The sequence below is a fragment of the Panthera tigris genome, chromosome B3 (genome assembly GCF_018350195.1).
Source record: "Panthera tigris isolate Pti1 chromosome B3, P.tigris_Pti1_mat1.1, whole genome shotgun sequence".
NCBI lineage: Eukaryota > Metazoa > Chordata > Mammalia > Carnivora > Felidae > Panthera > Panthera tigris.
In genome coordinates, this window is record NC_056665.1 from 136307777 (window position 1) to 136320477 (window position 12701).

General features: G+C 40.9%; 1 protein-coding gene across 3 annotated transcripts in view; it reads left to right on the plus strand.

Annotated features, from left to right (window-relative positions):
* The window catches only part of PPP4R4 (protein phosphatase 4 regulatory subunit 4), a 105340-nt gene that overhangs the window by 92355 nt on the left and 284 nt on the right, over nt 1–12701 (plus strand). For 2 of the 3 annotated variants that reach the window (XM_042990459.1, XM_042990461.1), the window contains 3 exons: nt 960–1030; nt 5006–5153; nt 8312–9466. In XM_042990459.1, the coding sequence (XP_042846393.1) occupies nt 960–1030; nt 5006–5153; nt 8312–8336 (244 nt within the window). In that variant the 3' untranslated portion in view covers nt 8337–9466. Of the gene's footprint in view, nt 1–959; nt 1031–5005; nt 5154–8311; nt 9467–12701 lie in introns of those variants that run through there. The other variant, XM_042990460.1, reaches the window with a different exon arrangement.

Sequence of the window (12701 nt, forward strand, 5' to 3'; positions counted from 1 at the left end):
CAATAGATTGTAAGCGTTCTTCTGTAAAGATTTTATATGAAAAAAATTGTAGGCTGCCGGTTTGTATGACAATAGGTATTCTGGCATTCTAGGAGGACTTTCTGCCATGGTGCCGTACAATAGCATCATGGAATCCATACGCTGTTTTATGAGGGAGGCGGTGCTCTGTCTGTCATATGCACCACTCGACTTCTACGTGGCTGCGGACGTGTCCCATTTGCCAAGTAGAGGTGGACGTCCATTTGCCGTTGATACTGTTTCCTTCTGTAAAGAAGCACTAGTGTGTTTTTGTGGCAAAGTAATCACAACAATTCTTCTGACGACGATAGATGAGTGTCTAGCTTCCCCTTTGGCCCCACGCACTGAATGATCAACAGTCAAGACGAGGAGAGAGTCAGCATAGATTCCGTGACCCTGACTTTTTATAAATGTTGTACACATACAGTATGTAAGAGCTGCGTATCCATCAATGAAAGTAACTTTAAGTCAACGTAAATGTCTTTAAAAGCCTCTGTCAAGAAAGATAACGTGGCATGGGAAGGACACGTCTTTCTTTTGTGAGAGATAGGTTACTCTAGCTTTTCAGCTGCGTTTTTGGACGTTCTCAATAGATCTATCTGGACTTCCTAATCAATAGAGTGATCTTGAGATGGACAAAGAGATTACAACTGAAGAGAAATTATTTCCAGGAAAATTGTATCCGTATTATCTGTCGTAGTTGAGCATCAATAGAAAAACTGATTCTGCTGTAGCAAGTTTCAGGAGATGCTTTTAAGGTAAAGAAAGAATAGGTGTTGTGAGGCATGGTAAGCAATAAATTGAGAAGTAAAAGTAGCAACTGTGCTTCCACCAGAGGTAGAGGAAAGCGTTAAAAGAGATTTAGAAAGACCAAGTGCCTAATGACTAGGGTGACAGAAGCCATGTTCTTGTATTTTAAACCAGTTCACATTCTTTTCTAGCAAAAGTTCTACAGTAGGATATACACCTTCCGTCTCAGGGTTAGGAAAGACTTCTGTGGTTTCACTAACTGGTAAGTAGAAATCTGAGCTCTTTAAAAAAATAATTGCTAAATTTAATGAACTACTGTTTTCTTTACATGACCTCTTTATTTCTGGAGACAGTGTTCCCCCTAAACTTGTATCTTTATCAAAGGCCTAAATGGTTAAACTTTTCCCTAGCAGCTGAGAAAATTCTTGACTATGCCATTTGGTTTTCACCGTCAAGACTCAGAGTTCAATACTTTATTTTTTTTTAATTTTTTTTTTAAATGTTTGTTTATTTTTGAGACAGAGCATGAACAGGGGAGGGGCAAGAGAGAGGGAGACACAGAATCCAAACCAGGCTCCAGGCTCCATGCTGTCAGCACAGAGCCCCACGCTGGGCTCAAACCCATAGATGGAGAGATCATGGCCTGAGCCAAAGTCAGATGCTTAACTGACTGAACCACCCAGGCGCCCCAGAGTTCAATACTTTTGAAAGAAAGAAAGGGCAATAATCGAGTAGGTTCTTCCGTAGTCTGAGGCCCTCCTGAGGCACAGATTAAAAGTTTTGCAGTGATTTTTAAAGAAGCTAAAAAGAGTAGGGCTTCATGGTGGATCATATGTAGCCAAACATTTACAATATTACCTATTTGAATATTTATACCAGGGGTCAGCAAACTTTTTCTGTAAAGGGCCAGATAGTAAATATTCTAGGCTTTCTTGGCCAAATTGGTTTCTGTCACAATTACTCAACTCTACTGTTGAGTAGAAGCAGCCATAAACAGTACCTAATGGATAGGTATGGTTGTGTTCCAATAAAGTTTTATTTACAAAAACAGGCAGCGGGCAAGATTTGGCTTACAGACTTGTAGTTTGCTTACCTCTGTCTTATATAATAGAACACAATGATACCATGGATAAGGGAAAATATATTGCTAAAAATTGCTAATGACGGTATAGTTGTAACTTTTTGCCTTAGAAATACTGGCTGAAAGTTATTGAGCTATGGTAATTTTTTAGTGTGAGGAATAGCAAATCGACTCAAGAGGTCAGAAACTTTTAAAAGTTGGGTCACATGTCCTTTTCAGGTTGTGTTTTGAGTATTCTGTCTTCCTCTTACTATCTTTTTTTTATTCTCATGAAGAATGTACACCCACTGGCTGTAAACAGTATGTTTTCATTTGCCAGAAGAGAAAATAGTTCCAATGTTAAGGCACTGATATTCATATACCGTATATATAGTAGACTATGAGTAGCATAAGAAACCTGAAAGAATTTGATAACAGAAACTTGTTGAACTAAAATTACCAATGCTTCTTGAAGTGAGGTCCATAAATAATAAAACTATTCATTACTTTTATCTTTGCAAGTCAGCGATTTCTTTAGGAGATACTAAGGGAACATTAAGGGTTTGTGAACTTTTATTATATATATATTATATACATATAACATATGTATATTGGAGATGACTTCAGATGAGCATATTTAAAATTTTTTTAATGTTTACTTATTTTTCGAGAGAGAGAGAGAGACTGAATATGAACAGGAGAGGGGCAGAGAGGGAGGGAGACACAGAATCTGAAGCAGCCTCCAGGCTCTGAGCTGTCAGCACAGAGCCCATGCGGGGTTCGAACTCCCGAACCATGAGATCATGACCTGAGCTGAAGTCAGACACTCAACCGACCGAGCCACCCAGGATCCCATCCAGCATACAACATGACGTAAATTCACTTGTCAGCTCACCTTAGGCTTTCCTTAGCTGTGACGGTTTCTTAGCCTTTCCTTGTTTTTGGTGACATTCCCAGTTTTGAGAGGTACTGGCCAAATATTTTGCAGGACGCCCCTCTATTAGAATTTATCTGATGTTTTTCTTACAATTAGACTAAGGTGGTGGGTTGGAGGAAGGGTGACAGAGGTAAAGTGCCGTTTTCATCACATCATACCAAGGTACACACTGTGACATGTTTTACCACATTTTATGTATTTTATCTCACTGTTTCATGACAGATCACTAGAAATGGGATGTTTGCCCGGGGGGGGGGGGATGGGCAAGATGAGGGCAGGGGCGTGGGAGGTGCAGGCTTTGGGGGGTGGGTGAGCAAGGCACAGAGTCAGAAGCATCATCAGCGGCCTTGTAGTAGTGTAGCACGGTGACAGATGGCAGTTACACTTGCAGGGATACAGCACAGCTCATAGAGGAACCACCGTGTTGTACCCGGAAGCTAATTGTGTGTCCACTGTACATAAAAAAAAAAAAAAAAAGTTTTACGGATAGAATTCTGTGCATTCCTTAAAATGTTTAAGAAAAAAAAACCCACTTGATTACATAGAAAAATAGTTAAAGACTTACGAAATCACAAAGTATGGTATAAAGTAGAAGGCACAGGAGGTCCTTATTTGCGTAAGTTATATGCATGGGCGTGCACGTACGTAGCCTGCTTAGGGAAAAGAGACTGAAGCAAATTATATTAGGACGGTTAAAGACTATTGCTTCAGTTGCTAGAATTATGGTATTATAGATAAGTTTTATTTTCATACTGTTTTTGTGTTCTCCACTTTTCAAAATGCTTATAGGTTCTTGTAACGAAAAAATTAACGTGTTATTGCTAATGCTGTAAATCATTTCTTGACGCCAGATGATATGTTACTGTTTATTCATTTTTTAAAAATTTTGTAGACCGAGGACCCAGACAAATACATTAAACCAAGAAAATACTGATTTAAAAAAAATGTTTTTAAAGTTCTGAAGTGTAGGGGCACCTGGGTGGCTCAGTCGGTTAGGCGTCCGACTTCGGCTCAGGTCATGATCTCACGGTTTGTGGGTTCAAGCCCTGCGTCGGGCTCTGTGCTGACAGCTCAGAGCCTGGAGCCTGCTTCGGATTCTGTGTCTCCCTCTCTCTGTGCCCCTCCCCTGCTCGTGCTCTGTCTCTGTCTCTCAAAAATAAATAAAAAGTGTTAAAAAAAATAAAAAAAAAAGAACTTTAAAGTTCTGAATTTTTTTAAAAAAAGCAATGAGGGGTGAGAAATACAAGGAGATAACCACTGCACAGACAGTAAAATGTCTAAAATTAGAAAGACTCACAATATCAAGTGTGTGTGAGGATGTAAAGCAACTCTCCAGAACGCTTATTCGTTGCTGGTGGAAATGCAGAATGGCACAACCACTTTGGGCAACTGTTTGGCGGTTTCTTATGCAGTTAAATATGTACTTGGTATGTGACCCAGCAGTTCCAGTCCTAGTCTTTTACTTGGCAAGAAATCAAAACGTATATGCATACACAGACTTGTACACACTTGTTCATAGCAGCTTTCTTTGTAATAGTCAAAACTGGAAAATATCCAAATGTCTATCAGCAGGAGAATGTATAAGCCAATTTTGATATATCCATACAATGGCGTATCTGTCACCGATAAAAAGGAATGAACTCTTGATACACGCAAAAACCAGGATGAATCTCAAACGAATTGTGCCGAGTGAAAGAAGGCAGAAATACTGTATGATTCTATTTACGTAAAATTTCTAGAAAATGCAAACTAACCTTTAGTGACAGGAGGCCGATTGCCTGCGGTGTGAGGCGGGGCGACCAGAGTGCGGGAGGTAGGTATCAAGAGGGTTCCCTCTTGATGGTGGCGATGCCTTCATGGCTGTGTACGTATGTCAGACCTTAATCTGTGTGGTTTATTGCCCGTAAACTATATCTTGATAAAATTGATTTTTTTTTTTTAACGTTTATTTATTTTTGAGACAGAGCATGAATGGGGGAGGGTCAGAGAGAGGGAGACACAGAATCTGAAAGAGGCTCCAGGCTCTGAGCTGTCAGCACAGAGCCCGACGCGGGGCTCGAACTCACGGACCGGACCGCGAGATCATGACCTGAGCCGGAGTCGGCTGCTTAACCGACTGAGCCACCCAGGCGCCCCGATAAAATTGATTTTAAAAGAAAAAATGTCAGCTGTCATTAACCCCAGGTTAGCCTCTTTCTTTGCTTATTCAGTACGTCTGACTGTACTCGAATTCCTTTCAGATGATTCATTCCGCACTCGTAATGCCTGTAGTGCCCCAACCACCTTTTCTCCCAACGCTTCCCTGCCGGGCACCTCCCGTGGGACAGGTAACTCCGTCGATCCAAAGAGCAGTGGGAGCAAAGAGACACCACCACGAAAGGCTACCTTGTAAGTACTCCAGTGCTGTGCGAAGCGTACCATTCTAGGCTTTTCTCAGGCACTTCCCTTCCCACTTAAATGCTTTCCAAACAACAGACAATGTCCACAATGAGGAAATGGTATAAATTGAAAGGAGTTATTGTCACGTGTGTCTCTGTCGGCTCAGATACTTTATGTAAGATGACTTATATGTGGCAAAGACACCGTAGCCTTAGGGAATGAGGAAGAAACTTCAAACGGCTCCCATTAATATCCGAGACGCATTTATTTTTCCGTGAAGTGTTTGCATTTAGGGGATTTTTCTCTGAGGAGACACTGGGTGTTAACCACATCCCTTCCGAGCAGCCAGCTTATGTACACAGTATTTAATCACCCGGCGCTTCGAAAGGTGGGTACAGTGAATGCCACTGGAGAAATACTACTGCAGCCCGTGATCCAGGGCTGTGGGTCCCGCAAACTGGAGATTTCTGCAGACTGTACCTGGCCTTCAGTGTGGTGGTTAGAAGGGGCCTCTGTTCTTCTCCTTTGTGATTCCTTTCTGTGTGCTGTTTATATCCGTTGTTTGAATCGTGGAAGCCTTTGGTACTTCCAGTTTAAACATTTAGGAGAGTAGACTATAAAAATCTCCATGGTTGGGGCGCCTGGGGGGCTCAGTCAGTTGAGCATCCGACTTTGGCTCAGGTCATGATCTCGCGGTCCGTGGGTTCGAGCCCCGTGTCAGGCTCTGTGCCGTCAGCTCGGAGCCTGGAGCCTGTTGCGGATTCTGTGTCTCCCTCTCTCTCTCTGACCCTCCCCCGTTCATGCTCTGTCTCTCTCTGTCTCAAAAATAAATAAATGTTAAAAAAAAATTAAAAAAAAAATCTCCATGGTGAGAGATCACATCAAGGTGGAACAGATTCATCCCAGATGCCCAAACGATCGTTAAGGTGTACTCTTTCCTATAGGACACCTGGACCTTCTGAGTCGAATGGACCTTAACCAGGACTCAGGTTTCCTTTTTAAGCGTATCTCACTGAATTCATGAATATTCTCTAACGAAGTTGCTCGAATGCATCTTTTTTGCAGAAACTTCATGCTTTGGTCCCATTTAGGAACTGAACTATATCTTCATTTAGTCTAAATTTTAATTGGCCACTGGTATGTGTACAAATATGGATGTATTTAAAATTCATTTAAAACTTAGGAACAAATTTATTGAATGGAGCTCTAGCAAAGAGTAGGACTGTATCATAGAAGAAAGCAATAGCAAATAGAAAAGGTAATACTGATATTAAAGGGTTTGTTTTTGTTTTAAGTTTAGTTTTGTTTATTCTTGAGAAAGAGAGAGCAGGCGGGGGAGGGGCCGAGAGAGAGGGAGACAGAATCCCAAGCAGGCTCCGTGCTGTCAGTGCACCGCCCGATGCGGGGCTCGAACTCGAACCGTGAGATGATGACCCGAGCCAAAACCAAGGGGCAGACACTTAACCGACTGAGCCGCCCAGGCGTCCACTAATATTACGGATTAGTAGCACTGATACAAAGGGTACTTTTATTTACGGAGAATGTTCTTTGCCCCAGCAATTACTGCTCAAGCGATTGTACTATGGAAGTTCCATGGAGAAGTCCTGAGGATAGAGGCAGGACAGGGTAATGGTCTATAGAGAGCATGGAGCTGGAGCCTTGTGCCCTGGTTCCAGTGGCAGCTAACTACTGCATACAGTTCATTTCAGCACTCTGGGCCTCATTGTGCCCATCTGTGAAATGGGAGGGCGGACTCGTGCTTCATCACTTAAGGTATCTTCTTCCAGTCCTTGCGCCCCGATCCTTCCTGTCTGTCAGCCTAGTCCCTCTTCCTCTCAAAAGCTTGCCCTAGAATTCTTCTATCGAAGAACATACTTAGTGATCAGAATGTAATTCATTCTCTTCCCAACTTATTTTTCTAAATGCCATAGACATTTTTTAACATAAAGATGGCTTAAAAGCTAATATTTATGCCAGCTCTCCTTTATTTCAGATTACTGTCTTTATCTGTTCTTTCGTTGTTGAACATGGCTTTACTTTTTATAGACTGAATTTTCTCTTGCTCAATATATATATAATTATATTTGTAGAATTATATAATCAAATTATATAATTGATGGTTAAAAAATAAATGGAGACAGACTCTAAGAAATCCCATCATGTGTTTCCTCTTTTCTGAATGTTTTGAAGAAGGAGGAATGTTGGTATTATAGCTGCTTTTTTATTTATTTATTAAAAAAATTCTTTTTAACATCTGTTCATTTTTGAGAGACAGAATACAAGTGGGGGAGAGAGGGAGATACAGAATCCAAAGCTTAGGCTTCAGGGTCCGAGCTGTCAGAGCCTGGAGCAGGGCTTGAACTCACAAACCATGTGATCGTGACCCGAGCCAAAGTCGGCCGCTTAACCGACTGAGCCACCCAGGCGCCCCTTCAGCTGCATTTTTAGCAGGAGGCTGGATATCAAGGGCGTAACTGTATTTTGGTGGAATGTTCTAGTCTGCATTTTGTCACGAGTGCACAGGGCCGCGTGACTGGAACAGGTGATTGGTGTCTGTGCTGGGCTTGTTTCTGTGAAGTGTTATCCATAATTCGGTGCCCGTTGCTGCATCTGGATGAAAATACCCCTTTTTCCTTACAATAAGCTTATGAAGTGATCTCAGAAGGTATTAATTATCTCAGTTTTGCTCCTCCAAAAAATTCCATGCGGTACGTTCTCCAGCTTTTCAGTGTCCTAGAGATGATACAGCTGGTATTTCAGAGTACCAGTGTCTTAAAGGAGGTATCAGGATGCGTCGTATCGTATGTCCTTTAAAGCCGCATAGTTGATATGCTTGGGCCTGTGTTAATTTCCACTGTTGTCCTACCAAAAAAAAAAAAAAAAAAAAAAGGCAGGAAAAGCTGTATGAATGGAATTGAATGCTTTGTTAGAATGTGCATGGGATTTGGTAATTAAAGATAGTTCCAAGTAATCTTTAATGTGGAATTTCTTTTTCATTTACACAGAATCCTCATATATTAGATTTATTTAAAGTGAATTACATTTCTTATTTACTTTGTAAGCACTGAACGGATACAGTTTTTCATGTTTTCTCTTTTTCTCTTCACTCTCTCTTTCCCTCCCTTTCTGCCTCTTCCCCTCCCTCCCTTCCTTCTGTCTTGACAAAGAAAATCGAGAAAATCCAATCCTTAAATCATCCGCTTGATGAAGAAGGCAAAAGAAAGACAACTGGAGATAATGTGATTGATGGACAAAAGCTAAAGCAATGGCTGGGGCGTTTTTTTGTTTTTTTGGTTTTGTTTTTTTGGGTTTTTGGTTTTTTTTTTGTTTTTGTTTTTGTTTTTTTTTTTTTGGTTGATGAATGGAAAAGAGACCCATAATGGCAGCTGATGTTGATAAACTTTCCGTATTTGAAATTAGATTCCCTAGGTGGTATAATATGTATTTCTTGAGTAATAATGTGGTTACAGAATTCCAATGTCATAGTGAAGTGCAACGAAAACCAACTTTAGGTGTCCGCTTTAGGCACTGCTAGAGAGGAGACCAGTCTGCATTCATCTGTGCAGGAAACCAGCTGTTTAATTGTTCTAGAGTTTTAGCATTCAAACGTTCTATGAAAGGCCAAACCAACTGAAATTGCTTTAGCTGATCGCTTGAAGGGGCCTTGGGAGTAAGAGAGGCACTGCATTTTCTCACAAATCTCCAGGCCCAATTGAAAAGTCACACTGGAAAGGGTATGAGCAGCTGGCCGCGATTTTATCGGTCCCACGGTGGTGGCGACGGTGTTGTTCCTGGACGTTCTGAGATTTCCATTTGGCATTGAAAATTCTACAGAGATTTCTGAAAACTTTAGGTACAACTACCTTAAAAATAATAGATTGATGATTTCATTTCCTAGAAGAATTTATTTTATAAATACTTTGTTTACACTTTAGATTGTACTTGTCCTTACTGAATTTCAAATGATGAACCTAGTTTGAATCAGCTGTTATTCTAAGCTATCATGCTTAAGCTACGTCAACAGCATTCATTTGGACTGATGCTAATATTCCCATCAAAATTTGCCTGTGGAACATACACAATTCTTAATTTTAAAATGTCAGTTCTTGAGATCTACTGTATGAAGCTATTGTCAGCTTCCCTATTTCAAAATGCAATCAGCATCTAACTCTATTGATATTAGAAAATATTTGTTTTTTAAAATACATTGATGTATGATAAAGATGATCTAATTTGTGAATGCATACGCGCGTGTGGTTACTTTTTATAATGTGAAATGATGAATAATGAATTGACTCAAAATAAAACATAGGTTAATGAGATACCTGTGTTTGTGAGAAAAGTTTTAAGTACTTACCTGCAGTGTGTTTTTTTTTTTTTTATTCTACCATTTAGTAGAGTAAGACCGTTCATTTTGAAGGAATGGCTGAGAACCACCCCAGCATCAAGTATAAATTACTCCGGGGGCAGCAACTCAATGTGAGTCTTCTCCAAGACGTTTATTTTCCCTTTTCCTTTCATATGGCCTCTTTGGAGCTAGTTTTAGTGATTCTTAATATCTTTCACTTAAGGACAGTCAGGTAAATGGAGTTGTTGAACTCCTCAGTTTGTCAGGAATTAAAAATCGGGTAAAAACCAGGTTTGAGTGACAGGACAGTATCGACTCAGTGAATTCAGTCTTCCTTGTGGATCTCATGTAACTGTTTCGACCGTGACCTCTGTTAGCATCTCTAACGTGAACCTGACTACGTGACTAGGAGAGCACGTGTGCGGTGTGTGACGTCCAATCACGTTCTTCCTGCACTTGGATTCATACTCGGCATTGACTCTGTTGCTTTAAATAAAATGGAGAATTTCACTTTATTTGTTCAATAATGACTAATAATAATAATAGCAGAGTTAGGGGATTTATTTTCCACCATGCATGCGGGAAAAGAGTAAAGTGTTTTGCCAGAGAAAACTCACTACTGCGTGTAAATGTCAGGAGTGTGCAGAAGTCAGCTGCGGTCTTGGTCCAACTTACTAAACTGTCAGTTAAGACGGTTAATCAACATTACTTTCAGACGTACTCTTTTTTTCCCACAGAACATGATTACTAAAACCACTGACATATCTGCTAAACTTATACTTCCAAGGACAGATATGTAAAAAAAATAAAAAGAAATAAGCGAGTGAAAAAACAAATTGGTGACAGTTACGAATATTCACGTATATCTCGATTTACACCAGAAGCAGAACTGATGCTCTTCGTAAAAGTTCTCAGGGTAACAATTCATCAAATAGACCTTTTAAACCAGTTGTGTGACATCTGGAGCTGTAGTGATACAGAGATGGCTGGCCCCCTTGTCTTCTTAATTATAGAAACTTGCATTCTTTTTTTTTTTTTTTAATTTTTTAATGTTTATTCTTGAGACAGAGACAGAGTGTGAACAGGGAAGGGGCAGAGAGAGAGGGAGACACAGAATCCGAAGCAGGCTCCAGGCTCTGAGCTGTCAGCACAGAGCCCGACGCGGGGCTCGAACCCACAAACTGGGAGATCATGACCTGAGCCGAAGTCGGACGCTTAACCGACTGAGCCACCCGGGTGCCCCTAGAAACTTGCATTCTTAAGGACAGGTTCTAAAATTTCACTAGTTAGCATTACAAGTGAAATAACAGATCCATAGAACTCGGTTTAGCTGGCAGAAATGGAGATTGGGCTGAAAAGGAGTTTACTTATAGGACACAGAGAGTTGTTCTTCTTTAACCTCATACACATTTGAAAATCATTTCCATTATTTGACTGCCTGAGTTCAAACATCTTCCTGTGGAAGGATGGATCCGTTTGCCCTGCAGTCGTGGGCGTATGCGAAATACTCAAACTGAAGGAGAACAGACTCTTCAGCTTGAGTAGGAGTTTTGCAGTCAAGATAAAGTGAATTGGATCAATTCAGTAATCTGTTCTCAGTTGTTACAGCGCGTGTGAATGTGGGTGAGTGTGTGTGTATATGTGTCTGTGCGGGAACAGTTTTTAAACCTGACAACTCAAATATAGTGAAGCCTTGTTACAATGTTCAGATTTCCGTCCCCCCCGCCCCCCGCCGGTTGAAACCGTGAAATTTTTTTGTAAGATCTATTGCATTTTTCATTGGTCTGCATTTTTTCACCAGGCATAGATCCTTGGAAAAGCTGAAACCTCTAAGTGTCTTAGGAGTTTCTTAAAGCACATGTGGCAGGATTATTTAAAAAAAAAAAAAAAAGTTTTTATGGAGTAAGGAATAGGGCCATTTTTCTGCTTCGAAGGGTAATGTGTTAGATATAATTATTATGCTGTTACTGTTTTCAACACATATGGGGAGAGGAGGGGGGAGTTTGAGCTGCATGTTATAGGAGTCCTTCGATAATAATGAAGCTTTCAGTAACTGGGTTTGGCCCTATTTATTTCAGAGGCTATTATGTTCTCATGGACTTTCTTTTCTAGGTATCCTCTCTTAAAAGGGAGTCATTTTAACTCCCTTTTATATCTCTTTCCACTATTTTTCTACAAACACACTTGAATGACAGAATACTAGCGCGTCAGTTAAGAATATCAGTTGGAGTTAGTCCTCTATTTTTGCCTCATTCTGGGTCCTAGAATTGCCTGGCCATTTACCAAGTGTCACCCAGTGCTTTTGGAAAAAATGTAGGAATGAAGTAACCTGCAGATTTTAGAACGACGAAAAGTCCGTCTTTAGACTGCTGCTTGATAGTATTACCTTAAGTACAATTCACGTTACTCTGATTTATATTCATAGTCAAGAGGACTAAACAATAAATTAATTTTAGGTATATTTCAACACTGGGTAGCAAACAGATGGAAATCCAATTAGGCATTTAGTCGACACATTGAATATTCCAGATTCGCTAGATCTATCCATGGTTCTCTGAATTTGCTCCTAAAATATCTTGTCTCTGCAACAGAAAATGACTAAGAAAATGGGGGGGGGGAGGGGCGGTATTTGCTATTTTCCTTTTAACTTTGTGACAAAGCCCATGCTTATGTTCTGTTTAAGCAAAATGGGTCCCGACGGGGAATGAATGCATGCTGCCTGTTTAGTTGAATACTCAGATCGATGATTTAGGTAGAAAGCAGAAAGAATGAAATGAGCCAGGGGGTTAGGGGTCAACATAGACAGGGCTCTGGCTGCCGTGCCCCACCATGTGGGGTGACCGTGGGCAAGGGCTTTCCTTTCTTGGAGATGAGATTTTTTTTTTTAGTGTTTATTATCTATTTTGTGAGAGAGAGCGTGAGCACGTGAGCAGGGGTGGGAGGCAGGGAGAGGGAGAGAGAGAATTCCATGCAGGTTCTATGCTGTCAGTGCAGAGCTCCACCCGGGGCTCGAATCCACAAGCTGTGAGATCATGACCTGAGCCCAAACCAAGAGTCGGATGCTTAACCGACTGAGCCACCCAGGCGCCCCTTGGAGATGAGATTTTTGCCACGAAGGCAAAAGTGCCTGGGGCTTGTGAATGTCATCATGGCCCATGCCCGTGTCTCCGTTCCGCATTTCTTCCCTACGTGAAATGAAGGTATTGAAC